This window comes from Danio aesculapii, chromosome 18, assembly GCF_903798145.1.
Source record: "Danio aesculapii chromosome 18, fDanAes4.1, whole genome shotgun sequence".
Taxonomy (NCBI): domain Eukaryota; kingdom Metazoa; phylum Chordata; class Actinopteri; order Cypriniformes; family Danionidae; genus Danio; species Danio aesculapii.
In genome coordinates, this window is record NC_079452.1 from 36,151,579 (window position 1) to 36,179,285 (window position 27,707).

At 40.3% G+C, this 27,707-nt stretch overlaps 1 protein-coding gene across 1 annotated transcript in view; it reads left to right on the forward strand.

The window, feature by feature from the left end:
- The first annotated feature begins 214 nt into the window (after positions 1-214).
- Positions 215-27,707, forward strand: part of pclob (piccolo presynaptic cytomatrix protein b) — a 120,174-nt gene continuing 92,681 nt past the window's right edge. The window contains exons 1-17 of the mRNA XM_056478028.1: positions 215-994; positions 1,297-2,172; positions 5,912-6,769; positions 6,855-7,658; positions 7,739-8,578; positions 8,720-9,544; positions 10,020-11,312; positions 11,638-12,255; positions 12,625-13,368; positions 13,525-14,319; positions 14,416-15,198; positions 15,293-16,180; positions 16,381-17,430; positions 17,941-18,912; positions 19,527-20,528; positions 21,163-22,161; positions 22,782-23,864. Of these exons, the coding sequence (XP_056334003.1) occupies positions 215-994; positions 1,297-2,172; positions 5,912-6,769; positions 6,855-7,658; positions 7,739-8,578; positions 8,720-9,544; positions 10,020-11,312; positions 11,638-12,255; positions 12,625-13,368; positions 13,525-14,319; positions 14,416-15,198; positions 15,293-16,180; positions 16,381-17,430; positions 17,941-18,912; positions 19,527-20,528; positions 21,163-22,161; positions 22,782-23,864 (15,210 nt within the window). The remainder of the gene's footprint in view (positions 995-1,296; positions 2,173-5,911; positions 6,770-6,854; positions 7,659-7,738; positions 8,579-8,719; positions 9,545-10,019; positions 11,313-11,637; positions 12,256-12,624; positions 13,369-13,524; positions 14,320-14,415; positions 15,199-15,292; positions 16,181-16,380; positions 17,431-17,940; positions 18,913-19,526; positions 20,529-21,162; positions 22,162-22,781; positions 23,865-27,707) is intronic.

Sequence of the window (27,707 nt, forward strand, 5' to 3'; positions counted from 1 at the left end):
ACTCCATTTTCTGTTTTCTAAGGGACACTGGAGGTAGATGTGAGGAATAACGTCAACTGGTGAGAGAAACCCACCTCTGGGCTCCCCATCCCAGCCTTCTCCTACACCAGTGCCCCATTACCCACAGCCAACATGTTTTCCTCCAACTTTCTGAGTGGAGGGAATCCTCTAAGTGCAATGTCCTCTGCTGTGAACAAGTTTGGTCTTTTTGGGGATGAGACCAGTGAGGAAAAACAACAACAGCAGCCTCCCGGATCCTCAAAGCAGAAGGATCCCCAACAGCAGGGGAATGGCCAACCAGCCTCACAGGGACCTCAGAGACAAAGTGGACCTCAGCCACAGGGTACAGGAAGGGGGGGCCAAGGAGTTGGACGGGGTGGCTCTCAACCACAAGGAGTTGGACGGGGTGGATCTCAAACACAGGGAGTTGGACAGGGTGGATCCCAGCCACAAGGAGCTGGACGGGGTGGATCCCTACCACAAGGAGCTGAACAGGGTGGATCCCAACCACAAGGAGCTGGACGGGGTGGACCCCAACCACAAGGAGCTGGACGGGGTGGCTCTCCTGTACTGCAAGGGGCTGGTAGAGGAGATCTTTCCCAAAAGGGAGTGGGTAGAGGTGGATTGCAACAAGGAACAGGTGGGGGTGGGTCTCCTAAGCAGGGTGTTGGGAGGGGTGGACCTCAACCACAGGGAGTTGGACAGGGTGGATCCCAACTACAAGGAGCTGGACGGGGTGGACCCCAACCACAAAGAGCTGGACGGGGTGGCTCTCCTGTACTGCAAGGGGCTGGTAGAGGAGATATTTCTCAGCAGGGAGCGGGTAGGGGTGGATTGCAACAGGGAACAGGTGGGGGTGGATCTCCTAAGCAAGGTGTTGGGAGGGGTGGACCTCAACAACAAGGACCAAGAGGACCTGGGTCAAGGCCTCCTTCAACAGAGCCTCAGGAGAAAAGTGGACCTGGAGCTGGGGTTAAAACCCTCTGTCCAGTCTGTAAAAAGACAGAACTCAATCTTAAGTCCAAGGATTCACCCAACCATAATACCTGCACACAATGTAAATCAGTGGTCTGCAACATGTGTGGTTTTAGTCCTCCAGATGCAACTGTGAGTACAAATTGCTTACTATTCTCTAAGTTAGCAAATGTTATGTTCTACCAAAGAATACATGAATACACTGTCATTTTTTTGAGTAAACTTGGCAGTCTGATTTATCACCAAAACCACTGTGTTCAATTATCTCTAATTAAAAATTAGTAGCTGGATAACAGAAATTTTTATTTTCTATATTCACAGGCTAAGGAGTGGCTTTGCCTGAACTGCCAGATGCAGAGAGCTCTGGGAGGGGCAGAGAGCAGTGGACCTCCTACACTAAAAGCCCAGTCACAGCCCAAGGACATTGTACCATCACAGAACCTTGCAAAGAAAGACACACCTCACAGTAAGCAGATGCCTCCATCTGCCAGTCCGCCAACAAAACCAACACAAGGTCAGAAACAATCAAGCCAGTCCAGCACAAGTGCAGCTCACACATCGCAGCAAACAACACAACAAAAACCTCCTACACAGCAAACAACAAAAGGTGCTCCTCCTGCCAAAAGTGAGCCACCATCAAAGACTGAGCCTCCTAAAAAAGAAGAAGAGTCCAGTTTCTTTGGCTTTGGTTTTGGTGGTGCTCGATCCCGCTCTCCTTCTCCACAGCCTGGTGCCTCTTCTGTTTCTGGGAAGGTTTTAGGATTTGGTTCTTCATTCCTTAGCTCTGCATCCAACCTGATTTCAGCTGTCCAAGATGAAAACTCGACCACACCCCCGACCTCCCGAAAAGGTTCCACCATTTCCCAGACCTCTGCCAAGATCACCACACCCCCTTCATCAAGAAAAGGCTCAGAGGCCTCTAAGGGATCCCCCGATCTTTCCAAGTCACAGATGCAAGTGGGAAAAACACAACAGCAACAAATTAAACCTCAAGACACACAAAAATCAACAACAATTAAGGAATCCTCATCTGCTCAGGCTACTAAAGTGGATCAAAGCCCGAAACCTCCTCCCAAATCCTGTCCACTTTGCAAGGCAATGCTGAGAAAAGATCCTCTAAACTATAGTACCTGCACTGAATGCAAGAACATTGTGTGTAATCAGTGTGGATTTAATCCTGTGCCTCATCAGACAGAGGTAAGAAACAGATGAATGCATTTTCTTGTAGTTGGTTCACATTATGGTTTGTGCAATGAACTATAGGCAGAAAATGTCAAGAGCAATTTCAAAGGACATGTTCTTGGTGATTTCAGTGATTCTGTTGTAAAAGATAGATGTATTTTCTAGTCTCTTTGGTTTGTGTGGAGGCAGTCTTGTGGAAGGCAGCCTGAAAATGACAGTGAGAGAGACAAAATGTGCTTTGATTCTAAATTACCTCAGACTACTCCTTCCCTAAACTTAAAATGAAGTGCTTGAATCTCAAGGCAAAAAAGAAAACATGAATGTGCATATTCACAATGTGTCGTCCTTTTTAGTTATGCATTAGTGTGATTCACAGATCCATTAAAAGATTAGTTCACCCAAAAATTCAAATTATTTACATTTACATTTACATTTAGTCATTTAGCAGACGCTTTTATCCAAAGCGACTTACAAATGAGGACAAGGAAGCAATTCACACAACTATAAGAGCAGCAGTGAACAAGTGCTATAGACAAGTTTCAGGTGTGTATAGTCTAAGAAGCAAAGCATTAGTAAAAATTTTTTTTTTTTTTTTTTTTTTTTTTTTATTGAGAGAGAGAGAGAGGGCACAGTTAGTGGTATAGCCAGAGAGGCAGTTGCAGATTAGGAAGGAAAGTGGAGACTAAACAGTTGCGTTTTTAGTCGTTTCTTGAAGACAGCAAGTGACTCTGCTGTTCTGATGCAGTTAGGGAGTTCATTCCACCAACTGGGCAGATTGAATGTAAATTATGCAAATTATGTAAATTAATAACTAACCCTTACGTCATTTCTATTCCTTGAAACTTTTGTTTATGTTGGAACACAATTCAAGATATTTTAGATTAAACTATTTAAACTGAGAGCTCCCACAACATCCACAGACAGAAATGGTCATGATATATTCAAAGTCCTGAAAAAGAAGCATAAACATTGTCAAAACATTCCACTTGGGTTTGGTGGGTCCAGGGGGTGACACGGAAGAGAAGATAGCGAACAAAGTTGTATTTACAGTGTTTTGGTGCACACAAATGTTCTTAGAGCTTTGTGTGATTACAGATGATACGGAAAATTAAATGTTTTGTCCATGTTTTTAGTTGACAAGGTTTTAGTTTTCTGTACCTTTAATGCCTAGCCGGCAACTAGCTCTCTGCAATGCTCACATGGTCGCCAACAGAAGCTAAGCAGGGCTGTGCCTGGTCAGTACCTGGATGGGAGAGCACATGTGAAAGCTAGGTTGCTGCCAGATTTTACTTGCGACTTACATGGGGCTTCAGCATCAACGCATAGCAAGTTAACCAATGAAATTAATCTGCAATCAACTACTGCATAAAGAGATCTGATTGGATGACATGTCCGTCAGCGCTTGAAAAGTCCCAATTTGTGAAAAGTGAGCTACGCCACTGAAGCAGCGCCAACGGTGTTCAGAGTAAATGGAAAGCGTTGCTGGAAAGAATGCTGCACACTGGTGGTGGTTGAGGAGATTTCCCCCACAAATGTGTAAAGCAATTTGAGTGTCCAGAACAGCACTACATAAATATAAGGAATTATTATTTTTATTAATAAATGTGACCGTTGCTCTATGAAGAGGGTCAGAAAGCTCTCGGTTTTCATCTTAATTTGTGTTCCAAAACTGAACAAAGGACTTGGGGGATTGGCCCGACATGAGGGTGAGTAATTAACAAAATTTTCATTTTTTGGGTGAACTAATCCTTTAAGGCTGTGGGTGATAAATAGGTTTCATGAATGAATGGACTTTTTCTGCTTTTTGATTCGTATTATGACGTTTAATAATCAGTCTGGCTCAAACATAGCAGTTGCTGGCTTGTCTGTTTTGCCTGCCAACTTTCCACTCAGTGTGTTGCTTTCAGCCACTTTACAGACAGCAAAGCTATCGAGATGTCATGGCTGCTTGGGGAGAGAGCTTCATAATAATCTTGTGGGCTTCAGTGATGTCTGCTTTGATCCAAGGGGATACTTTACTTTGCTTTCTCAACAGAAGTTGGTAGACGTGGTTTTATTCTGTCTTTGTTTTCTTGCCTCAGTGACATTTATGTCTATTATTTTTAAGTTTTTTGACACTATTGCTGGTGTCCTGTGGCACATTCACTAATTTTTATTAATTTGCATCTTAATCTTACATTAAGGTGCAAGTAAACCATTCGTACCATGGTTTTGGTTTGCTTTTTGTGTGTGTGTGTCATTATCACCTCTTTAATGAGTCTTATACTTCAGAAAGTTTCTCTAAGGTTTTCTATAAAATAGTAATACACATATCCAGGAATGGGCAGGAATGTGTTATTTTCTCAGTCTTAGCTGTAAATCTGCTGTAATAATATATGTCCCCTAGAGAGCCTTTATGACCTTTGTTGTCTTCATCTCAAAGCCCTAAGCAGTTAGGACCCCAACTAAGCAACTAGGTTTGACCTAAGATGCATTGAGCACAAAAGGCTCTTGATTCTGTAAACGTTTTGAATTTATGTTAAGCCTGGCAGTGAGTTTTGAAGGCTATTGGGTCACATGGACCAGTTGTGTGACGAAAACATGGAAGGCAGAGGATCAGTGGGTAGTCCTCTGAGATAACATCTAAGACTTTTCTGAGGGAGTTCAAAAGCACAGAGATGTGGTGTAGATTACAGTGGCATCTGCTGCTTAGTTGTGCTCAGTGTCAAGTGCAGGTTGTTGAAATGAGATAATAGAGAAAGAGTATTTCTCCTATATGAAGGTCACCTTCACTTATTCTGCAATAACTGTGTGTGGTTTATGTTTAATCAAAAAATATTCAAGCCTGAGAAATGCTTTAAGCCTAGAGATTTACTAAATGTGAAACACCTGTGTGCTTTTTTTGCACCTTTCTAAAATGGTCTTAATGAAATATTCTATTTCCTTAAGCCTACAATAAGAGAGCTGCTGGCTTTCACAAGAGATTAAATTTAGGTTTCAGGGTGAGCTGTATGTCTGATAACTGTGAATGCAGCATGAGCAGATAATTCTTTCTGAATAAGCTGGGAAAATATTTAAGCATACAAGATCAAATTTTATAAATATAAATCATACAAAATGCACCAAATAATCAGCTCACATTTTCATAACAAACATTTTAGCACGGACATTTACAGATGTGCACTGACACAATTGTGAGCTCTTTTTGATCAGATTTCATAAGCAATCGTTTGTAATATTTTATATACTGTATGTATATGCAAACATATAATGTGATGTACTGTAAACAAGCCTTTTAGAATTTTGCACAAATTTTACGGGTCATTTGGGGAATGCCTCAGAATTTTTTTTTTGTTTGTTTTTGCCATCTACTGTAGCTTACTGGAGAAGCCCTTTTAAAAGTCATTAACTGCAATGTAGTCCTCTGAAACATACACATACTTTTTCAGGAAGATAAAACATTTAAGAGTGTCTTAGGGGCATGATTTCATCCTTCTAGTTTACTGAGAACGTGTTTATATGAGTAGCCATTGCTCTGGCAGAATATGCATTTTCTGTACACTCATTCAGTCATTCAAACTATTCTAAAGTATCTAAACAAAATATCAACTCACATTCAGATTTTTAGAATTTGATGGTAATATTAAAATATAAATATAAATAATCTTGTTCAGAATGGGTCTGTATGCTAAAAATGCCTAAGAGAATTGAAATAAGTTAATAGATGTTGGCAAGGGGAAAATTATTACTATTAACCGCTGAGTTTTTTTTGCAGGCAAAGGAATGGCTTTGCTTAAACTGCCAGACACAGAGAGCACTGAAAGGAATAGAGCCTCCAGGACAACCCACTATAAAATCCCAAACACAGCCCAGCAAATCTAATAAGATGGATTCTACACTTGGTCCTTTAGAGAAACAGCCCTCGACTCTGCCAACAATGGCTAGTCCTGCCAACCAACCTGCTGCTCAAAAAAAGGAGATGCATGAACAACAGACTAGTGCAGTTGGAGCAAAGCAAGCTCCTGCAACTAAGCCTGTACAACAGCAAGCAGTAAAAAATGCCTCCTCCCCTTCTGTCTCTAAAGCAGCACCAAAGGCTGAAGCTGAACAAGAACAGTCAGGATTTTTTGGCTTAGGCTTTGGTGGAGCACGGTCACGGTCACCATCCCCTCAGCCTGCTGTTTCTGCCATGTCTGGTAAGGTCTTAGGATTTGGTTCCTCCTTTCTGAGCTCAGCATCTAATCTCATTTCATCAGCAGTTCAAGATGAAACTTCTACAACTAATTCCCAAGCTTCTTCGGTATCTCAAACTTCCCTCAAAACCAGCACTCCACCAACGCCCCGGAAAGGGTCTACAACATCACATGAAAGTCAATCAGTTGGTAAGAAAGAAGATAAAAAGATAGAGTTAACTGCTGACCAAAATAATAAAGCACCAATATCTCAACCTAAAAAAGGTGAACCTTCTTTATTGATGCCAAAAGCAGACAAATACCCACAACCCTTGCCCAAATCCTGTCCACTTTGCAAGGTAGAAATCCAAAAGGACCTTGCCAACTACCAGATCTGTACTGAATGCAAAACTACAGTGTGTAATCTTTGTGGATTCAACCCAACACCCCATCAAACAGAGGTAATTTTATGCTGACTCACAAATATTTTCTAAAATATTTGAATAATAGGTGAGCATGAGTTAACCATTTTTTTTTCTTTTTTAGTTGAAAGAGTGGCTTTGTCTAAACTGTCAGACTCAAAGAGCTCTCAAAGGAATGGAACCACCAGGACCTCCAAAATTGAAGTCTGCAGCACAGCCTAAAAAACAGCCTGCCAGTAAACCACTAGCTTCAGCCTCAATTCAAAATGAAGGTGCATCTGAATTGGACAAGTTAGGCAAGAAAATTGGCCCTCCTCAGAAATTACAAGACCAACAATCCAAGGCTCCAAATGGTGCTCTGCCAATCCAAAAGGCCCAACAACAAGAACATGAAGCCAAATCTGAAGTCTCTGCCAAGTCTGCCAAGGAAGAATCTGGATTTTTTGGTTTTGGTGGTGCAAGGTCAAGATCTCCATCTCCTCAACCTGCTGTGTCTGCTGTTTCTGGGAAGGTTCTTGGTTTTGGCTCATCCTTTTTAAGCTCAGCATCCAATTTAATATCTTCAGCTGTGCTAGATGAGACATCTACAACACCACCAACCTCCCGTAAAGCTTCAACAGTTTCCCAGGGCTCAACACCAACCACTTCTCAGAAGAGTTCTGCTGTTCCACAGATGTCAAACACCGGAGACGCAACAACTGCAGAAAAACAAGAGACACGTCAACTACCCAGCACATCTTCTATAAACAAAACAGCTGATAAATCATTGACTACAAAAGCGGACAAAACATACCTGCCCCTCCCCAAGAGCTGTCCACTTTGCAAGGCAGATATTACTCATGTTCCTCCTAACTTCAGCACCTGCACTGATTGCAAAAACATTGTCTGTAACCGTTGTGGATTTAACCCTATGCCTCATGAAAAAGAGGTAAGATATAATATTTATGTTACTCTTGCAGTCATGCTTGTGTTAAGGATATGCATTGATTTGTGATTTTTGTCATCTAGGTAAAGGAATGGCTTTGTTTGAGTTGCCAGATAAAGAGAGCACCTGAACCTTCAAGTCTAGGTCCCCAGTTGCAGTCTAAACTTGGCTCACAACAAGATAAAAGAGTTCAACATCAGCCTTCTCCATTAGCCAGCACAACTGAGGACCAGTCAAAAACAGTGCAAAATGTTCTAAATGAAAAATCCCCTGTACAGAAAGGAAGCATAAAACCCCAACAGCCAAAAGATGGCATTGTTTCAGCTAAATCTGAAACCACAACACAGTCAGATTCCTCTAAAAAAGATACTGGATTTTTGGGTTTTGGTTTTGGTGGTGTTCGATCTAGATCACCTTCTCCTCAACCTGTTGTGTCAGAGAAGGTTCTGGGCTTTGGTTCCTCGTTTCTCAGCTCAGCATCTAATCTCATATCTTCAGTAGTTCAGGATGAATCCTCCATAACACCACCAACACCTCGTAAAGGTTCAACAGTTTCCCAGAGCTCTGTGAAGTCTACAACACCACCCACCTCTCGTAAAGATTCATTAACAGTAGCAGCTACATCCCGCAAGGGATCTACAGCATCCCAGGACTCCATAAAAACACAGACTGGGGAAACTAAAAATCTTTCTCAAAAGCAAACGGAAGACAAAAAGTCCTTGCAAGATCAACTTTTAAAAGCACCATCTACACCTCCATCAAAACCTCAATCAGCTGTTAAGTCCTCTCAGCTTCTCATTAAAAATTGCCCACTTTGCAAAGTGGAGCTCAAGAAAGATCCTCCCAACTTCAACACATGCACTGAATGCAAGAACATTGTATGTAACCTCTGTGGGTTTAATCCCATGCCCCACCAAACTGAGGTAAGCCAACTCGGCATTTATAGTAGCACTGTTATAACAATATTATTGTTTAATGGGTAGTTCAGCAATATCGTTAATTTATATAATTTTAATTGAGTTGAAGAGAAAAAATTCAACCATTTTGTTTCTCTTTTTTGGCAGGCAAATGAGTGGCTTTGCTTGACCTGTCAGGTACAGCGAGCATCAGTGCCTCAAGATCAAGCTAAGATAACAACTCCAGTGCCAAAGAAAGAGAAAGATGTTCCAGAATCTGTGCAGAAAAAACAACACACAAAGGAAGCCACAAATACTGGTCACAAATCACCAGTAGCAGGGGGTAAGGAGCTCACTACTGACTTACCACAACAGCTCAGACAACCTAAGACCCAACAGCATATGAAATCGGACAAGCCTCTAGAAAATCAATCTGAACTACCACCAAAGACTGAACCTCATCAAGAGGGTTCTGGATTTTTTGGTTTTGGCTTTGGTGGGGCTCGCTCCAGGTCTCCTTCACCTCAGCCTGCTGTTTCTGCTGTGTCTGGGAAAGGTTTAGGCTTTGGTTCTTCCTTTCTTAGCACAGCCTCTAATCTGATATCATCAGCTGTTCAGGATGAGCCTTCTACAACACTACCAACTTCCCGCAAAAGTTCATCAGTTTCAGAAACCACACCATTTCCTGGTTCCAGCAAGGGCTCTTCAGTGGCCATGCAAGAGTCCCAGAAAACTCAACCAAGTAAAGACACTAAACCATCAATTGAGCTGAAGCAAGAGGAGAAAAGACAATTGCTTCAGCAGGCTAATGTTTCATCAAGAGAATTGAAAGAGGATAATTCAAAGATGACAAAGGATTCGCCCAAGCCTCTACCCAAGGTCTGTCCACTCTGCAAGATGGATCTCAAGAAAGATCAATACAACAGTTGCACTGAATGCAAAAATATTGTGTGCAACCTATGTGGGTTCAACCCAATGCCCCATCAAAATGAGGTGAGAAAAATGTTTTCAAAATGTTTATATGTGTCTAAGTAAACCTACTATTGATCAGAAATTATTATAATAAAGGGGGGAAAATGTTGGATACTGTATGGACTGAGAATTACCTTTGGATACATCAGCAGAAAGAAAAGTGCTTAATTTTTATTACAATAAAAATAAATGAAGGCATTTATCCTGGGTTCACAATAAAAACTGACATTCATCAAGTGGAAAAATCAATGTTTAGTTCATGCTGACTTTAATGAAGAACTATTTTATTCTAGGCTCTATCATGCAAAACCTGACAGTATTTCTAATATAAAATTTATACTGAAAGGGGATCTCTCAATGTCCAGTTGCCTTTTGAAGATAACATTTAAAGTGGATTTTTCCATTGATCTCTTGGATGACCTTTTAACATCCTTAATATTTACAGTGTAAATCTCACTTGCCAAATTATCAATATAATATGCTTTTTAAACTACAGGTGATGTGGCTTTGCTTGGCATGCCAGATGCAGAAAGCACCAGAACCTTCCCCTGTGCAACTGCAGTCACATGCCAAGGAAGCAGCAACTGTACAACCTGCCCAGAAAGAAACACAACAGCAGCATATTACAGATGTTTTAAAGTCAGAATCACAAAAAACTGATCCACAGCAAGACAAAGTTGGATTCTTTGGGTTTGGTTTTGGAGGAGCTAGATCACGATCGCCTTCTCCCCAGCCTGCTGTCTCAGAGAGGGTTCTAGGATTTGGTTCATCTTTCTTAAGCTCAGCATCTAATCTAATCTCAACAACTGTTCAAGATGAGTCCTCCACAACACCGTCTAGTTCTCGCAAAGCTTCAACAGCCTCTCAAATGTCTGATAAAACACCACCAACCTCTCGAAAAGGTTCTGCTGTATCACAAATCTCAAGTAAGGTTAATACCACTCCACCTTCTTATCGCAAGGGTTCACAGACATCTGTTAAAACAACTCCTCCAACCTCACAAAAGGGGGCTGAAGCTGATGTAAACTTTAAAAACATTAATAATACAGATGGGGCAAAAACTGAAGTTGAAGAAAAGGGAGAGAAAACAATTAATTTGGTTACCCCACAGCAACAAGAACAAGGAAAAACTCAAGATGGGGCTCCTGTGTCATCTGAACTCCATGAAGATCCTAGAAGTAGATCTCAGTCTCCTTTACCTCCACATGCAGCATCTGCTGTCTCTGGAAAGGTTCTAGGATTTGGTTCTTCCTTGTTTAGCTCAGCAAGTAATCTGATCTCATCAGCTTTAGAAGAACCTTCAACAACACCTCCTGCTTCCCGAAAGGGTTCAACAGCTTCTCAACTCTCCACTAAGACTACAACTCCTCCACCTTCTCGTAAAGGCTCATCATTTTCCCATACTTCAGACAAGATTGCCACTCCACCTTCCTCACGAAAGGGCTCTGGGGTTTCTTTGACATCGGCTCCTGAACCTCCACAGAAGAAAACGCTTGATCCAGATACCACTGAAAAAGAAAAGACTGCACTACTTACTGGTACTCCAGAGTCAATACAAAAAAAGGCAAAAGTAGACGAGAAACCTATGGTCAGTCAGGCACAGCCAACAACTACCAAAGATGCAGCTCCTCCAGAAACAAAGACAAAGTCAACTATATCACTTCCCAAAGCCTGTCCTCTCTGTAAGGTTGATTTGCAGAAGGAGCCTCCCAATTTTGATACCTGCACAGAGTGCAAAAACACAGTGTGCAATCGTTGTGGCTTTAACCCCATGCCTCATGAGACAGAGGTAAGTAGCCTTGTTACCTTGAAGAACATAAGACACCTTATATATATTATCATATTTATATAATATATTTAATTTGTGTATTTGACATAATATGCACAAAATTTTACATAGACTGCATATACTATTACAAGAAGTCAAAATGTTGACTAAAATTGTGTTTTTATAACAGTTATTTTTATATAAATAAATATTATAAATAAATATATTTTATCAAACATCAAGTTTATTTTTTAAATGTTTATTTTTTTTTTCAGTACTGCATGTGCTTATCTTTATGAAATGACCACAGAGCAAGTGTAAATCTAAACCTAAATTGTCATTACAGAAAAAGGAGTGGCTTTGTCTAAACTGTCAGATGCAAAGAGCTCAAGCCGAGGCTAACAAAGTAGCTCCTTTGGTATCACCACTAAAGAAAACGACACCAGCTCCTGTTCCTCTCAGTGAGAAAGAAAACACTGCAGTATCTTCAGGTACTCCAGAGTCTAAAAAGGAAAATACAATTACTCCAAAACAGAAGCCACAACAGCAGGAGGACATCAAAAAACTAGTACAGCCATCACTAAAGCAACAATCTACTGCTCCACCAAAAACTGCACCCACTAAAGAAGAGAGTGGCTTTTTTGGCTTTGGACGCTCTAGATCGCCATCTCCCCAACCTGCTGCTTCCAGTGTTTCTGGTAAGGTATTTGGATTTGGTTCTTCCCTGCTGAGTTCAGCTTCTAATCTTATGTCCACTGCTGTACAAGATGAATCCTCCACAACACCCCTTGCAACTCAAGAGGATTCAGCCTCTGCGAAAACTCCAGTGAAGACTACATTAACACAAGCTACACCTCAGAGAGGATCAGCTGATTTGTCACCTAAGCAGGGAGCTAAATCTGTTCAAGAGAAGCTGAAAGACAAGGAACAAGAAGGGAAGATGAAAGAAGTTCAGGGAAAAGCTGTAATTAAAGAAGAAGTCCACAAATCAGGGCCTCCAAAGGCTTGCCCACTGTGTAAGGCAGAAATAATAATGAATCCACCAAACTATAGCACGTGTACTGCTTGCCAGAACACAGTGTGTAATCTCTGTGGATTTAATCCATTGCCACATCAAACTGAGGTAAGACAATGGTTAAGTGAAAAATATTTAAATTATAAAAAGTATTAAAGTTATCAAAAATCTATAATTATATGCATGTTTGTATATATATATATATATATATATATATATATATATATATATATATATATATATATATATATATATATATTAATGTTTCAATATTGATGTTTCAATATTAAGCTTTATTTTTTTTTTATCACCCTACAGGTGAAGGAATGGCTGTGTTTGAACTGCCAGATCCAGAGAGCTCCCATACCTCCAGCTGGACAACCTGGTCCACAGACTACCAAGTTACCTCCACCTTCTTCACCACAAAAACAACACACTCCTGGTGTTGTAGCAGATTTCAAATCATCTATATCAGAAACCCAAAAGCAGAAAAGTGAAGTCCTACCTGCCAAGTCTGAACAACCACATAAATCCGAACCTTCTAAACAAGAATCAGATTTATTCAGCTTTGGGTTTGGTGGCTCTCAGTCAAGATCACAATCTCCTCAGCCCACTGTGTCTACTGTCTCTGATAAAGTTTTTGGCTTTGGCTCCTCCTTCCTAAACTCAGCATCAAATTTAATCTCGTCTGCTGTCCAGGATGAACCATCTAAAACACCGCCAACATCTCGAAAAGGTTCTGGAATTTCTCAGACTTCAGTTAAGACCACACCAACACCTCCCACTTCTCGAAAAGGATCAGTAGCTCCACCAGAGTCAAAACTAAATCCACCTCTAGTGCAGTCCAAGTCAACCTCCACACCAACGCAAGAACAGAAAGGGCGACCAGATGTTCAACCATCCAAACCTTCAGAAGCTCAGCTGAATGAAGAGCCACCAAAAAGCTGCCCGTTATGTAAAGAGACCCTCAAGAAAACCCCACAAAACTACAGCTCTTGCACTTCTTGCAAGAGCATTGTTTGTAATCTATGTGGATTCAATCCCAATCCTCATCAAACTGATGTAAGTATATGTGTTTTACATTTTGATGTGGCATTAGCACAGCTCATAAATTAATTATGGTATATAAATAAATTATTGATTATAGATTTTATGGTCACATGATACAAATACAATAGAGATATGACTCTGTTTGAGTATCTTTTGTATTATCTACAGGTGAAGGAGTGGCTGTGTTTGACTTGTCAGATGCATAAAACTTCAGGACCCCCCCTTCCTCAACCAGAGCCACAATCTAATATAGCACTTCCACCAGCATCTCCACAGAAGCAAAAGACTCAAGTTTCACCATCTCCTGAGAAAAAGCCAAGCATTACAGCTGAGCAGGACAAGAAGCCTCTCACAGAGACTAAAGAACTAAAAACACCAAATACTCAAAAATCTAAAAGTGATGTTTCTTCTTCCAAGCCTCTTCCACCACCTAAAGGTGAACAGGTTAAAGAAGAAACAAGTTTCTTTGGCTTTGGTTTTGGCAGTGCTCGATCTCGATCTCCCTCTCCTCAAGCTGCAGTCTCTGATAAAGTTTTTGGTTTTGGATCCTCCTTCCTCAGCTCAGCATCAAATCTAATCTCTTCGGCTGTTCAGGATGAGCCCTCCAACAAAACTCCACCAACATCACGCAAGGGATCTACAGTTTCTCAAGCTTCAAATAAAACCACACCAACACCACCCACTTCTAGAAAAGGATCTGTAATTTCTCAGGATGCTAAACAAAAACCACCTCAAGGAGAATCAAAGCCAGCTGTTTCATCAAGACAAGAACAAAAACCAGTATCAAAAACCCAAGATCCTCAGCTGGTCAAACCTCCACATACTTCAGAGGAGATTTCAAAAGCCTGTCCACTTTGCAATGAAACGCTCAAAAAAGATCCACAGAACTACAGCATGTGTAGTTCATGCCAGAAAACTGTTTGTAATCTCTGTGGATTTAATCTAAATCCACATCAAATCGAGGTACCTACATTTATAGATTTATTTGAAAATACACTTTGTAAATATGTCATGTAAATTAACAAATGCATGTTTAATTGTTTATGTTTTTATCAACAGATGAAGGAATGGCTATGCTTGACCTGCCAGGTAGAGAGAGCCTCAGGACCTCCCCCTGCTCAGCAACAAGTACCACTAGCATCTCCACAAAAGAAAGTGACTCCAGAAAATAAGCAGGCTGTTACTGTTGAGCAGGACAAGAAACTTGCAGAGGCTAAAAAACCTACAGTTACTCCAACACCATATGCTCAAAAATCTAAAGATGATGCAGATCCTTCCAAACTTGCTCCAACATCAAAAGTTGAACAGAATAAGGAAGACTCTGGTTTCTTTGGCTTTGGTGCACGATCTCGGTCACCTTCGCCTCAATCTGCAGTGTCTGGAAAAGTTCTGGGTTTTGGGTCCTCATTCCTCAGTTCAGCATCTAATCTGATATCCTCAGCCATTCAGGATGAGTCATCCAGCAAAACTCCACCAACTTCTCGAAAAGGATCTACCGTGTCCCAAAATTCTATCAAGACAACACCAACACCACCTACCTCTCGAAAGGGTTCAGAAGCTGCTCAAGTCGTGCAAAAAAGTAAAGTGGTGGAGGAAGCCAAGCTTACTGTTGTAAAGAAACAAGATGAAAAGAAAATAGAGGAGAGTAAACCACAAGATGAGATGCCTGAAGTACCAGTTGATGATGTGCGAAGTAACGCACCAGTCCCAGAGCTTTCAAAAGTCTGTCCAATCTGTAAAGTAGACTTAAAGAGCGATCCATCCAACTATAACACTTGTACTGAATGCAAGAACACAGTGTGCAACCTTTGTGGATTTAGTCCTATGCCACACCAAACTGAGGTAAGAGTACTTGAAGAGTACTTTTTAGCTGTATGAGTTGCATATGTATCATTTATTGCCTATTTTAATATAAATTACAATTATTATCTTACAGGTAAAGGAATGGCTATGTTTAAACTGTCAGCTAAAGAAAGCACAAGAATTTCCTTCTGCCCAACCACCCCCAAAGGTTAGCAAATCATCTCCACCAACAAAACCGGAAGACAAGGACAGTCCTATACCCTCTCAAATTTCTGTTTCTTCACAAAATATGACAGATGTCACTGAAACAAAAAGTGCATCGGTTGCTACAGAGAATCAAGAAAGCAAACCAACACAAGCTTCAACACCAGTACCCAAAAATCCAAAAAGTGATCCATCTCCTACAAAACATGCTGTAACACAGAAAGCAGAACCTTCAAAGGAGGAAGCAGATTTCTTTACCTTCGGTTTTGGTGGTGCCCGATCTGGATCCCCTCAGCCCTCTGTTACTGCTGTCTCAGGGAAGGTTCTTGGCTTTGGATCCTCCTTTTTGAGTTCTGCATCTAATCTAATATCAACAGCCATTCAAGATGAGTCCTCAAAGACCCCACCAACTTCTCGTAAGGCTTCCATGGCTTCTGAAACATCTGCAAAGACCACAACGCCGCCAACATCTCGCAAGGCATCTGTGGTGTCCCAAACATCATTAAAGACTACACCAACATCACCCGCTTCTCGTAAAGGATCTGTAACTTCTCAACAAATTCCACCTACTGGTGATACCAGTAAAGCACCTATACCAGACAAAACAGATGTGAAGCAGGTCCAACAGGCAACAACAGTAAATGAAGCTGTAATAGGAACAGTCACAGCTCCTAAAGCAGAGACAAAAACATGTCCTCTTTGCAAAGTAGATCTTAAAATAGGTACTAAGGTCCCTCCAAACTACAATACTTGCACTGAGTGCAAGGACATTGTTTGTAACCTCTGTGGATTCAACCCAAGACCACATCAAACAGAGGTAAGAGAACACAACTATACTACACTTTAAATATTTTTGCTAAAAAAAAACTATTTTAATACAGCTAAGTCAATTAAAATGTACTAAATTTCCACTGTAATTATTTTTGTGATTTCTATAGAAAATAAATGATATTTCAATGTTCCATCAATGTCATGAAAGAAAGAATTCAATGATTATTCTTTTATCTGTTGTTACAGATCAATGAATGGCTTTGTCTGAACTGCCAGACACAGCGAGCATTAAATGGAATAAAACCACAAGAACCTCCTAAAATAAAAACCCACGAGCAACCTGCCAAAGTCTTCACCCCCGCACTTGCCCCAAAAACAGAAAGTATAACATCAGGGTCATCATCAACCACTGTGGCTCCTGATTCTGTAGATGAAACACAAAAGAAAGAGATTCAAGCTGTGGCCATCTCTGACAGAACTAAGACTGATGTTTCAGTGGATGTCCAAAAGAAAGAAGAAGTCACAGGTTCACCAAAAGCACCAGAGAGTAACATTAAGGGACCACCTGTATCCTCGCCAAGGAAGGAAACATCAGATCCAAAGAAAGAGAAAGAGAAAGAGACTGTCACAGTCTTAAAGGAGTCTGACAAGCCTCCTGAAAAGTCTACTCCACATGTGCAGACAGAGCCACCAATACAGGAATCTAGTTTCTTTGGTTTTGGATTTGGTGGCCCTAAGATGCAACCTGCTTCAACTAAATCATCGGAATCAACAACTGGGAAACTATTTGGCTTTGGTGGTCTCACAGAAACAGCTAGATCTCGGTCACCCTCACCGCAGTCTGTTTCTGCAGTCTCTGGGAAAGTTCTTGGCTTGGGATCTTCTATATTTAGCTCAGCATCTAACTTGATTAGCTCAGCTGTTCAGGATGAGTCCTCCAAAACACCACCAACTTCTCGAAAGGGATCCACAGTTTCCCAGACATCTACCAAGGCAACACCTCCCACATCTCGAAAGGGATCTGCAGTGGCACCAGACTCTAGTAAAGTTCAACCTATTGGAGACAATAAAACACAAGCAGCACAAGATGTAGAGAAGACACCAGACATCAAACAAATTACATCACCCAAACCACTTCAAAAACCTTCTCCTAAAGAAGTCAAAACCAACTGTCCATTATGTAAAGTGGAGCTCAACATTGAGTCTAAGGATGCCAAGAATTTTAACACATGCACTGAATGCAAGATGACAGTGTGCAGTCAGTGTGGATTTAACCCAATGCCTCATCAAACAGAGGTAAGACATTTGACTACTACTTTTTAAAATATGATTAAGATATTTTTACTTTACTTTCTACAATTTATATAATTGTATCAAGTGCAGAATATCTTTGTTTTTCTGTTTTGTTTTTAAAAAGCATTAATTAAGAGACCCCATTTGTATTAATGCTATCAATATGGCAAGCCATTGGAATTCCCAGAACATACGTGTATATATGTGTCTTGAGGCAATTTACTTGTGTAATTATGTAGTATACAAATACGTTGTTTGACCCTCACTAACTTTTCCCATTTCCATGCATTTTACTAACTGACAAGTTATAAGGGTAAAACACAGTCACAAAGTTAAGGTTAATGATGCAAACTAAAGTGGTTATTATTGGTGTGTCTTGATAATATATACTAAAGGAGCTGTTTTTGTAGTTACCAAATTTCTAGATATAATTTTAGGACCTTAGACTTCAGGATTTAATGTTTTATTCTATAACGTTTGCAGGTTGAGGAATGGCTTTGTCTGAATTGTCAGGTAAAACGGGCACAGGAAGAAGTGAAAAGTCCTTCAATAAAGCCTCAGGCAGTTCCTTTATTAAAAGATGACAAAACTGCATCCAAAGTTGACAAAATAGCTGCAGCTCCAGTTGAGACCAAACCTGATGAGAATCCAACTGCAGCTCCCACTGAAAAGAAAGTTGCACCTGCTCAGGAAATAAAGAAAGACATCTCAGTTCAAAAGACCAGCAGTGATGCAAAGCCACCTGATAAGATCACCTCAAGCACAGATCTTCCTAAGCAGGACAATACTAAACCAGAACCTGAGAAAACACAACAGCTATCAACCAAGGATACAATTACTCCTGTCAAATCTGCTCCGCCTACCGAGACTGAACCCCCAAAACAGGAGTCAACTTTCTTTGGTTTTGGCTTAGGTGGTAGTAAAGCACAGCCTCCTTCGCCAAAACCAACAGATTCAGCCACAGGGAGGTTCTTCAGTGGCTTTGGTGGCCTGACAGAAACAGCAAGATCCCGATCACCATCACCACAGTCTGTTTCTGCTGTCTCTGGGAAAGTTCTGGGCCTAGGATCCTCTATATTTAGCTCAGCATCTAATTTGATAAGCTCAGCTGTTCAGGACGAGTCCTCCAAAACACCACCAATTTCTCGAAAGGGATCCACAGTTTCCCAGACATCTACCAAGGCTACACCTCCAACATCTCGGAAAGGATCTGCAGTGGCACCAGACTCTAGTAAAGTTCTACCTGTTGGAGACAATAAATCAGAAGCAGCACAAGATTTAGAGATGAGACAAGATATCAAACAAGTTACATCACCCAAACCACTTCAAAAACCTGCTCCTAAAGAAATCAAAACCAACTGTCCATTGTGTAAAGTGGAGCTCAACATTGAGTCTAAGGATGCCAAGAATTTTAACACATGCACTGAATGTAAGATGACAGTGTGCATTCAGTGTGGATTTAACCCAATGCCCCATCAAACACAGGTAAGACATTATCCTATTACTTTTTTAAACATACATTAATTGTTACCATCAGAAGTGGATATTTACAGTGTGTTTTGTTCTTTATTTGCCTTTAAAGCACTAAATCAAATCAAAAACAAACTGTTCAATCATGCATTTATCATTCTCCCATCATTTTTACTATTTTCACTTACTCTTTTAGTTCTGTCTTTAAATTCTGTCTAGCATAGCACATCTTTGACTTTTCGCCCCCTATTATCTTTTTGGTTTTTAAAAAGCAATAATTAAGACAGGTAATTTGTATTAATTCTGTCAATGTGGCAAGCCATTGGAATTCCCAGGATATATTATTTAGTGGTGTGTCTTGCTGCATTTTATTTTGTGTAATTATCTAGTATACAAATAGATTGTTTGACCCTTGCCGGATTTTTCCATTTCCATACTTTTCACTCACTGATAACTAAATCACTCACTGATAAGTAAAGGGTAAAACACGATTAAGGTTAATGATAGAAACTGTCTTTTATTATTATCTTGATAACGTATGCTTAAAGAACTGTTTTTGTATTTAGGTCTTCCGATAGAATTTTAAGACATAGTTGAGGATATAATGTCTTATTATATAATTTTTGCAGGTTGATGAATGGCTTTGCCTGAATTGCCAGGTACAACGGGCACAGGGAGAATTGAAAAGTCCTTCAGTAAAGCCTCAAACAGTTCCTTTAGTGAAGGACAATCAAACTGCATCCAAAGTTGACAAGATAGCTACAGCTAAAGTTGAGTCCAAACTTGATGAAAATCCAACCTTAGCTCCCATTGACAAGAAAGTAGCACCTGCTCAGGAAATAAAGCAAGACATTTCGGTTAAAGAGACCAGCAGTGATGCCAAGCCAACTGATACGGTCACCTCTAGCAAAGATCTTCCTAAGCAGGACAATACTAAAACAGAACCTGAGAAAACACAACAACAATCCACCAAGGATACAATTACTCCTGTAAAATCTGCTCCACCTCCCGAGACTGAACCCCCAAAACAGGAGTCAAGTTTCTTTGGTTTTGGGTTAGGTGGTAGTAAAGCACAGCTTTCTTCCTCAAAACCAATGGATTCAGCCACAGGGAGATTCTTCAGTGGCTTTGGTGGCCTGACAGAAACAGCAAGATCCCGATCACCATCACCACAGTCTGTTTCTGCTGTCTCTGGGAAAGTTCTGGGCCTAGGATCCTCTATATTTAGTTCAGCATCTAATTTGATTAGCTCAACTGTTCAGGACGAGTCCTCCAAAACACCACCAACTTCTCGAAAGGGATCCACAGTTTCCCAGACATCTACCAAGGCAACACCTCCAACATCTCGCAAGGGATCTGCAGTGGCAGCAGACTCTAGTAAAGTTCAAACTGTTGGAGACAATAAAACACAAGCAGCACATGATGTAGATAAGACACCAGACATCAAACAAGTTACATCACCCAAACCACTTCAAAAACCTGCTCCTAAAGAAGCAAAAGCCAACTGTCCATTGTGTAAAGTGGAGCTCAACATTGAGTCTAAGGATGCCAAGAATTTTAACACATGCACTGAATGCAAGATGACAGTGTGCAGTCAGTGTGGATTTAACCCAGTGCCCCATCAAACAGAGGTAAGACATTTGCTTATTATGTTTTTTAAACATAAATATCTATTCACATTAATTGCTACTATTAGATGTGTATATATACTGTGTGTTTTGTTCTTTTTTGCATTTTAAGCACTAAACCAAGTCAAAAACAAAATGTTCAAACATGCATTTATCATTCTCCCATCATTTTTACTATTTTCACTTACTCTTTTAGTTTTGTCTTTAAATTCTGTCTAGCATAGCACATCTTTGACTTTTCGCCCCCTATTATCTTTCTTGTTTTTAAAAAGCAATAATTAAGACAGGTAATTTGTATTAATTCTGTCAATGTGGCACGCCATTGGAATTCCCCGGATATATTATTTAGTGGTGTGTCTTGCTGCATTTTTTTGTGTAATTATCTAGTATACAAACAGATTATTTGATCTTTGCTGGATTTTTCCATTTCCATACTTTTCACTCACTTTGAACTAAATCACTATCTGATAAGTAAAGGGTAAAACACGATTAAGGTTAATGATAGAAACTGAAGTGGTCATTTATTTTTTATCTTGATAACATATGCTTAAAGAGTTGTTTTTGTATTTAGAAGGTATTTTGGTAGAATTTTAAGATATAGTTGAAGATATAATGTCTTATTATATAATTTTTTCAGGTTGATGAATGGCTCTGCCTGAATTGTCAGGTACAACGGGCACAGGGAGCAATGAAAAGTCCACCAGTAAAGCCTCAAACAGTTCCTTTAGTGAAAGACAACCAAACAACATCCAAAGTTGACAAGGTAGCTACAGCTCCAGTTGAGTCCAAACCTGATGAGAATCCAACCTTAGCTCCCATTGAAAATATAGTAGCACCTGCTCAGGAAATAAAGCAAGATATTTCAGTTCAAAAGACCAGCAGTGATGCAAAGCTAACTGATAGGATTACTTCTAGCAAAGATCTTCCTAAGCAGGACAATACTAAAACAGAACCTGAGAAAACAAAACAATCAACCAAGGATACAATTATTCCTGTAAAATCTGCTCCACCTACAGAGACTGAACCCCCAAAACAGGAGTCGAGTTTCTTTGGTTTTGGGTTAGGTGGTAGTAAAGCACAGCCTCTTTCTCCAAAACCAACAGATTCAGCCACAGGGAGATTCTTCAGTGGCTTTGGTGGCCTGACAGAAACGGCGAGATCCCGATCACCCTCACCACAGTCTGTTTCTGCTGTCTCTGGGAAAGTTCTGGGCCTAGGATCCTCTATATTTAGCTCAGCATCTAATTTGATCAGCTCAACTGTTCAGGACGAGTCCTCCAAAACACCACCAACTTCTCGAAAGGGATCCACAGTTTCCCAGACATCTACCAAGGCAACACCTCCCACATCTCGGAAAGGATCTGCAGTGGCACCAGACTCTAGTAAAGTTCAACCTATTGGAGACAATGAAACACAAGCAGCACAAGATGTAGAGAAGACACCAGACATCAAACAAATTACATCACCCAAACCACTTCAAAAACCTTCTCCTAAAGAAGTCAAAACCAACTGTCCATTATGTAAAGTGGAGCTCAACATTGATTCTAAAGATGCCAAGAACTTTAACACATGCACTGAATGCAAGATGACAGTGTGCAGTCAGTGTGGATTTAACCCAATGCCTCATCAAACAGAGGTAAGACATTTGCCTATTACTTTTTTTAAACAGGATTAATATCTGTTCACCATAAATGTTACCTTTAGAAGTGGATATATATAGTTAATTTTGTTCTTTATTTGCATTTTAAGCACTAAACCAAGTCACAAACAGAATGTTCATTAATGCATTTATAAACCTCCCATCATATTACACTTTTCACTTACAGTTTTAGTTTTGTCTTTAAATTCTGTCTAGCACAGAACATATTTGATGTTTTGTCCCCTATTTGCTTTTTTTTTAAAGCAATAATTAAGAAAGCTCATTTGTATACATGCTGTCAATGTGGCAAGCCAATGGAGTTTCCAGGACATATTCTTTAGTGGTGTGTCTTGCTGCATTTTTGTGTTATTATCTATTATACAAATAGATCGTTTAACACTTGCTGGATTTTTCCACTTCCATGCTTTGCACTCACTGATAACTAAATCACTCACTGATAAGTAAAGGGTAAAACGTGATTAGGTTAATAATACAAACTGTCTTTTATCATTATCTTGATAACATATGCTTAAAGAGTTGTTTGTATTTAGAAGGTCTTTAGACAGAATTTTAAGACATAGTTGAGGATATAATGTCTTATTATATAATTTTTGCAGGTTGATGAATGGCTCTGCCTGAATTGCCAGGTACAACGGGCACAGGGAGAATTGAAAAGTCCTCCAGTAAAGGCACAAACAGTTCTTTTAGTGAAGGACAATCAAAATACATCCAAAGTTGACAAGGTAGCTACAGCTCCAGTTGAGTCCACACCTGATGAGAATCCAATTGCAGCTCCCACTGAAAAGAAAGTAGCACCTGCTCAGGAAATAAAGCAAGACATTTCCATTAAAAAGACCAGCAGTGATGCCAAGACAACTGATAAGATCACCACTAGCAAAGATCTTCCTAAGCAGGACAACACTAAAATGGAACCTGAGAAAACACAACAACAATCAACCAAGGATACAATTACTCCTGTAAAATCTGCTCCACCTTCCAAGACTGAACCCCCAAAACAGGAGTCGAGTTTCTTTGGTTTTGGATTAGGTGGTTCTAAAGCACAACCTCCTTCTCCAAAACCATCTGAGTCATCTACAGGGAGGTTCTTCAGTGGCTTTGGTGGCCTGACAGAAACAGCGAGATCCCGATCACCCTCACCACAGTCTGTTTCTGCTGTCTCTGGGAAAGTTATGGGATTTGGATCTTCATTATTTAGCTCAGCATCTAATCTGATCTCTTCAGCTGTTCAAGATGAGCTACCCACAACACCACCAACTTCAAGAAAAGGCTCCACAGTTTCTACTGGCTCTGGTAAAGCTACCACAGCACCAGCCTCCCGCAAAGGCTCAGTGGCTTCTGCCAGAACTACACCACTGACACCTCGCAAAGGATCTGTTACAACTGAAACCGACAACAATACTCTTGCAAAAGAGGTAAAAGAGCAGGTTGAAAAGAAAGCAGAGCAAGTCAGTGTGGACAAATTATCAAGCATACCTGCATCAGAAAAAGATACACCTGAATCTGGAAGGGATACATTACTGACACATCCTGAAAGTTTACCTCAGCCATCCACTTGTCCGCTCTGTAAAATTGCCCTAAACATGGGCTCGAAAGACCCTCCTAATTACAATACCTGCACTGAATGTAAAAGCGTGGTATGTCAACTCTGTGGATTTAACCCTATGCCTCATCTTGCAGAGGTAAGTCATTGACTTTATATTTAATATGTTTCTTAATTCTATTGACTTTGGTGGATAGATAGATTGGTTGGATTGCTTTGATTCTCTCATTGAACTACTTTAGACTACTTTAGAGAGTCATCTACCCCCTAAATCCAATAGCCTGTCTGATGGTGTCTAGAGAACAACCTCTTTTGACTGACGTCTTTCTCTAGTCTTAGATCTTTTGTGTTAATGATTAATCCACCTATGTTCTTGGGCGCATGTGTCTGACAGTTGAAAAAAAAATCTGGGATTTTCTGCAGTGTGCTGTTTATAACCTCTGTTATGCTCACTCATTCTCCAGAAGGCTCTTTCCAAATCCTTGTAATTTAACTAAAGCTACACAGGAGCTGAGAATGCAGCAGAAGAGCCAATAAATGCATTAGTGCTCTGCAGGGACCAATGAGTGATTGGCATTCTTTCAGCTTTGACCAATAGCACCAGTTTAGACTAAGTCAACAAAAAATGAGATGAGATTTAAAAGAGATTAAATAACTTGTGAATCCAAAGACTGCATAAGTAAAATAGGCATTGTTGTCCCAGTGGTGATTTAAATCCACTAATAAATTTAACGATTTGGGAATTTAAAGCTTGGTAAATGAAAACGAGCAGCAGTGTTTCTGCGATTACTTAAAATGGCTGTACTGTGCGAAACAAGACTTCAAATGGGCTTTATAATGAAACATGCATTCTGCATTGCAAATGTGAATAAACTTTATTTGGTGAGCTGCCCAGGCCCAGAGTAAACACTAAGCTTGGAGAGCAGAGGCGGTAATCTGCATGAGTGGTGTATGAGAGCGTAGCGTCACGCTAATGCTGAAACGTGCTGAGTGCTGAGTCTGGGGGAAGAATCCCTGTGTTTGGACAAAATGTGTGATTACGTAACAGGCTGATTGTAAAGAGCTACAGCTTGCAGCACACTCTGTTAAAGTGATTGAAGGTTGTGCGTTATTTGATAGGATCTGCGGCAGCTAGGAATACGAGGTGGGGTTGGTGTTCCTCATGATATTCCAATAAATGCAGGGGATTTTGAGCATGGGGGTTGGTTAAGTAGTTAAATGTCTACTTTGTGCAAATGGACTGATGCTCTAAAGCTTCCACGCCATCTGCAGTGTGGGCATGGCCACAAGTACAGCATGTCAACCGTCCATCATTTATGCTAATGTGACTTCCTGTGCTTGTGACCCTCACAAGCTGTGTTGAGTGTTTTCATCCGAGCCGTGATTGCAGATGTAATTTAATGAGAAAAGGGTTTGATTTATGGATTACAGTGCACTAAAGAGAACAAGACATGCGATAAACATTCTGTAAGGTTTGTCTGTTCAATGTCCAGTTGCAGCTGTACTCTGTCAGTGGCACACTGCAAATCATATACCACTGGTAGCCTCGCCACTTTTAGTAATACTTATCCAATTTCTTATATATTTGAAGGGATAGTTCAAACCAAAAATGTAAATGTACTCACTATTTACTCACGCTTTAGTGATTCCAAACCTTTATGAGTTTCTGTATTCACTTAAACACAAAATATAATATTTTAAGGAAAGCAGATTTTGCTGTTTATATCCAACTATTTTTATGCGCATAAAAAATGGTTGATGAAAATGCCAAGATGCACAAAAATTTTGAAAATGCACATAAAAAAACATGCGCATAACTGAGTATTATATTCTTTTTATTCAATAAGGAACTATGCGCATAAACTACAATGGAAACACTTCTACTAAACAAATTCTAGGATGCGCATTAAAAAAGGTAATGTGATGATAAAAAAATGTGTGAATGGACAAACCAGCAGGCTGACCACATAGTAAAACATCTAAAATGTTGTTTTGGTAATTCTAAAACACCGTAACCATTTCAGTATTCAAGAGTTCACACTTGAGGTCCCGGGAGAGAGCCCTGAGCTCATAAGATCCTTGAGCCCGGGGCTCCCTTCCGTTTGCAAGGCGAGAGGGGAGTTTGAGCTCAGGTAGATCTCGAGAACTTCCCTGCTGTAGTTGCTAATAAACAGAAAGTGATTGCTCTTAAGAGATAACTACTTACTAGGTGCATGTCTGAGGTGCCGATTTGGATTAGTCAATTAACTTAAGTTGCATGTTTTTGAACGGTGGGAGGAAACCAGGGAACCTGCAGGAAACCTGTGTAAGCATGGGGAGAACGTGTAAATTCTGCACAGAAATGTTGGCTGGCTTGGTAAGGACTAGAACCAGTGACGTTCTTGCTGTGAGGCAACAGTGCTAACCACTGGACCACCCTGCCACCCGTCTTAGAAAGTAGGAGAAGTAGGGGTGGATGGGGGGATTCTTCAAAATGAAGATGGCTGTTATATGGAACTAAGGGTATTTATAGTGGCTTATGAATCGTCTGATTTGTGAACTATAAATTGGATAATGCAAGACCAGCCGCAAGCAATCATAAGCACGAGATCCTCTCGAAATTAGTTTATAAATAAACTTCACTTAGTGTTATTATATTATTAATGACCTCCAGAATAGTCAAGAGCGTCTGTACTCCATGTCTCACGCCTTCAAACACCACCACATGTTCATTATGTGTCGGCATTGTCTTTTGAGGCGTGAGTAATTTATTAAATAAAGAAAAGATTGACACAGCTTCTCCTACCACAGCAAACTCCCTCTTTACTGTTTATATTTGGTGCCAATTAATCGGGAAGTGACAATTTTGTTCTCTTTGTCTAATTGCATGTAAACGCTGCTTTATTCGCACATCTTTTATGCGATAGTTCAGTTTTGTGCATAAATTAATTAGCATCTTTGAATGGAAACAAAGCTAATGACATCCATAGTAGGGAAAAAATACTCTGCAAGTCAATGGTTACAGGCTTTTGAAAACAATTAAAGTGAGAGTAAATTATGACAAATAAAATTGTTGGGTGATCTCTTTAGGTTATTTAGTATTTTGTAAGTGTCTTTGGATTGTTAAAGTATGGGTGCACTCACACTATGCTATCCGAACCGTGCCCTGGCGCATTTCACGATTCATTTGACAAGTGTGAGTACTCCAAATTGGTCTCAGGCATGGTTCAGTTGGCCGGCCCTGGCCCAGTTGGAAGAGGTGTGCCAGATCGTGGTTCGGTTGGGGTTTGGCATGGTATGCTTGTAGTGTGTACAAAGCGTGTCTGAGCCCGAAACTGAAGACACGACGTCACTTTTAAGGGACTGTTTCATATGGATTTATTAATTCTTCTAATCATTCTTACTTTTCAATGAACACAAACTGTCGTGACATGACAGCTGCACCTTTAGCAAACCTCCTAATGCATGCAGCATGAGGACTTCATAAACATTTCTTAGCATCAAAAGTGCTGGATCTATTCCGCAAAATATTCGACTGCATGTCACTGCATCTCAAACGACTAAAAGTAACACAAAACAATGTAACTGAACAATCACCTCTGTGCTGAGTGAGAGAGCTTATCTTCTTGTTCAACTGAACAGTAGCATCATCGATGACGTAAGCATGAAGTGTGAGTGTCAGTGTAGAGGGTATGGGGGACAATTGCATTTCGGCACAGTTCAAGGCAACTGTAGCTAGTGTGAGTACGCCTTAAGTTAACGTTTATACAGTAGACTTAAATTTGGAATTAATCAGTAAACACTTGGCAGTGTCAGGATAGCAGCTTACCTGGTTAAATATGCACCGTTGGCATCTTTATCCTGACAAATTGCAGGAGCTCTGTTTTGACAATCAGCACGCATCTCACTTTGTCTTCTTTGCATGCTAATCAACAATCACATGTGATCTGCTGTTTGCTAAATTTGGGGATCTGTGCAAATACTTTCACACCCTGTCTTTGTA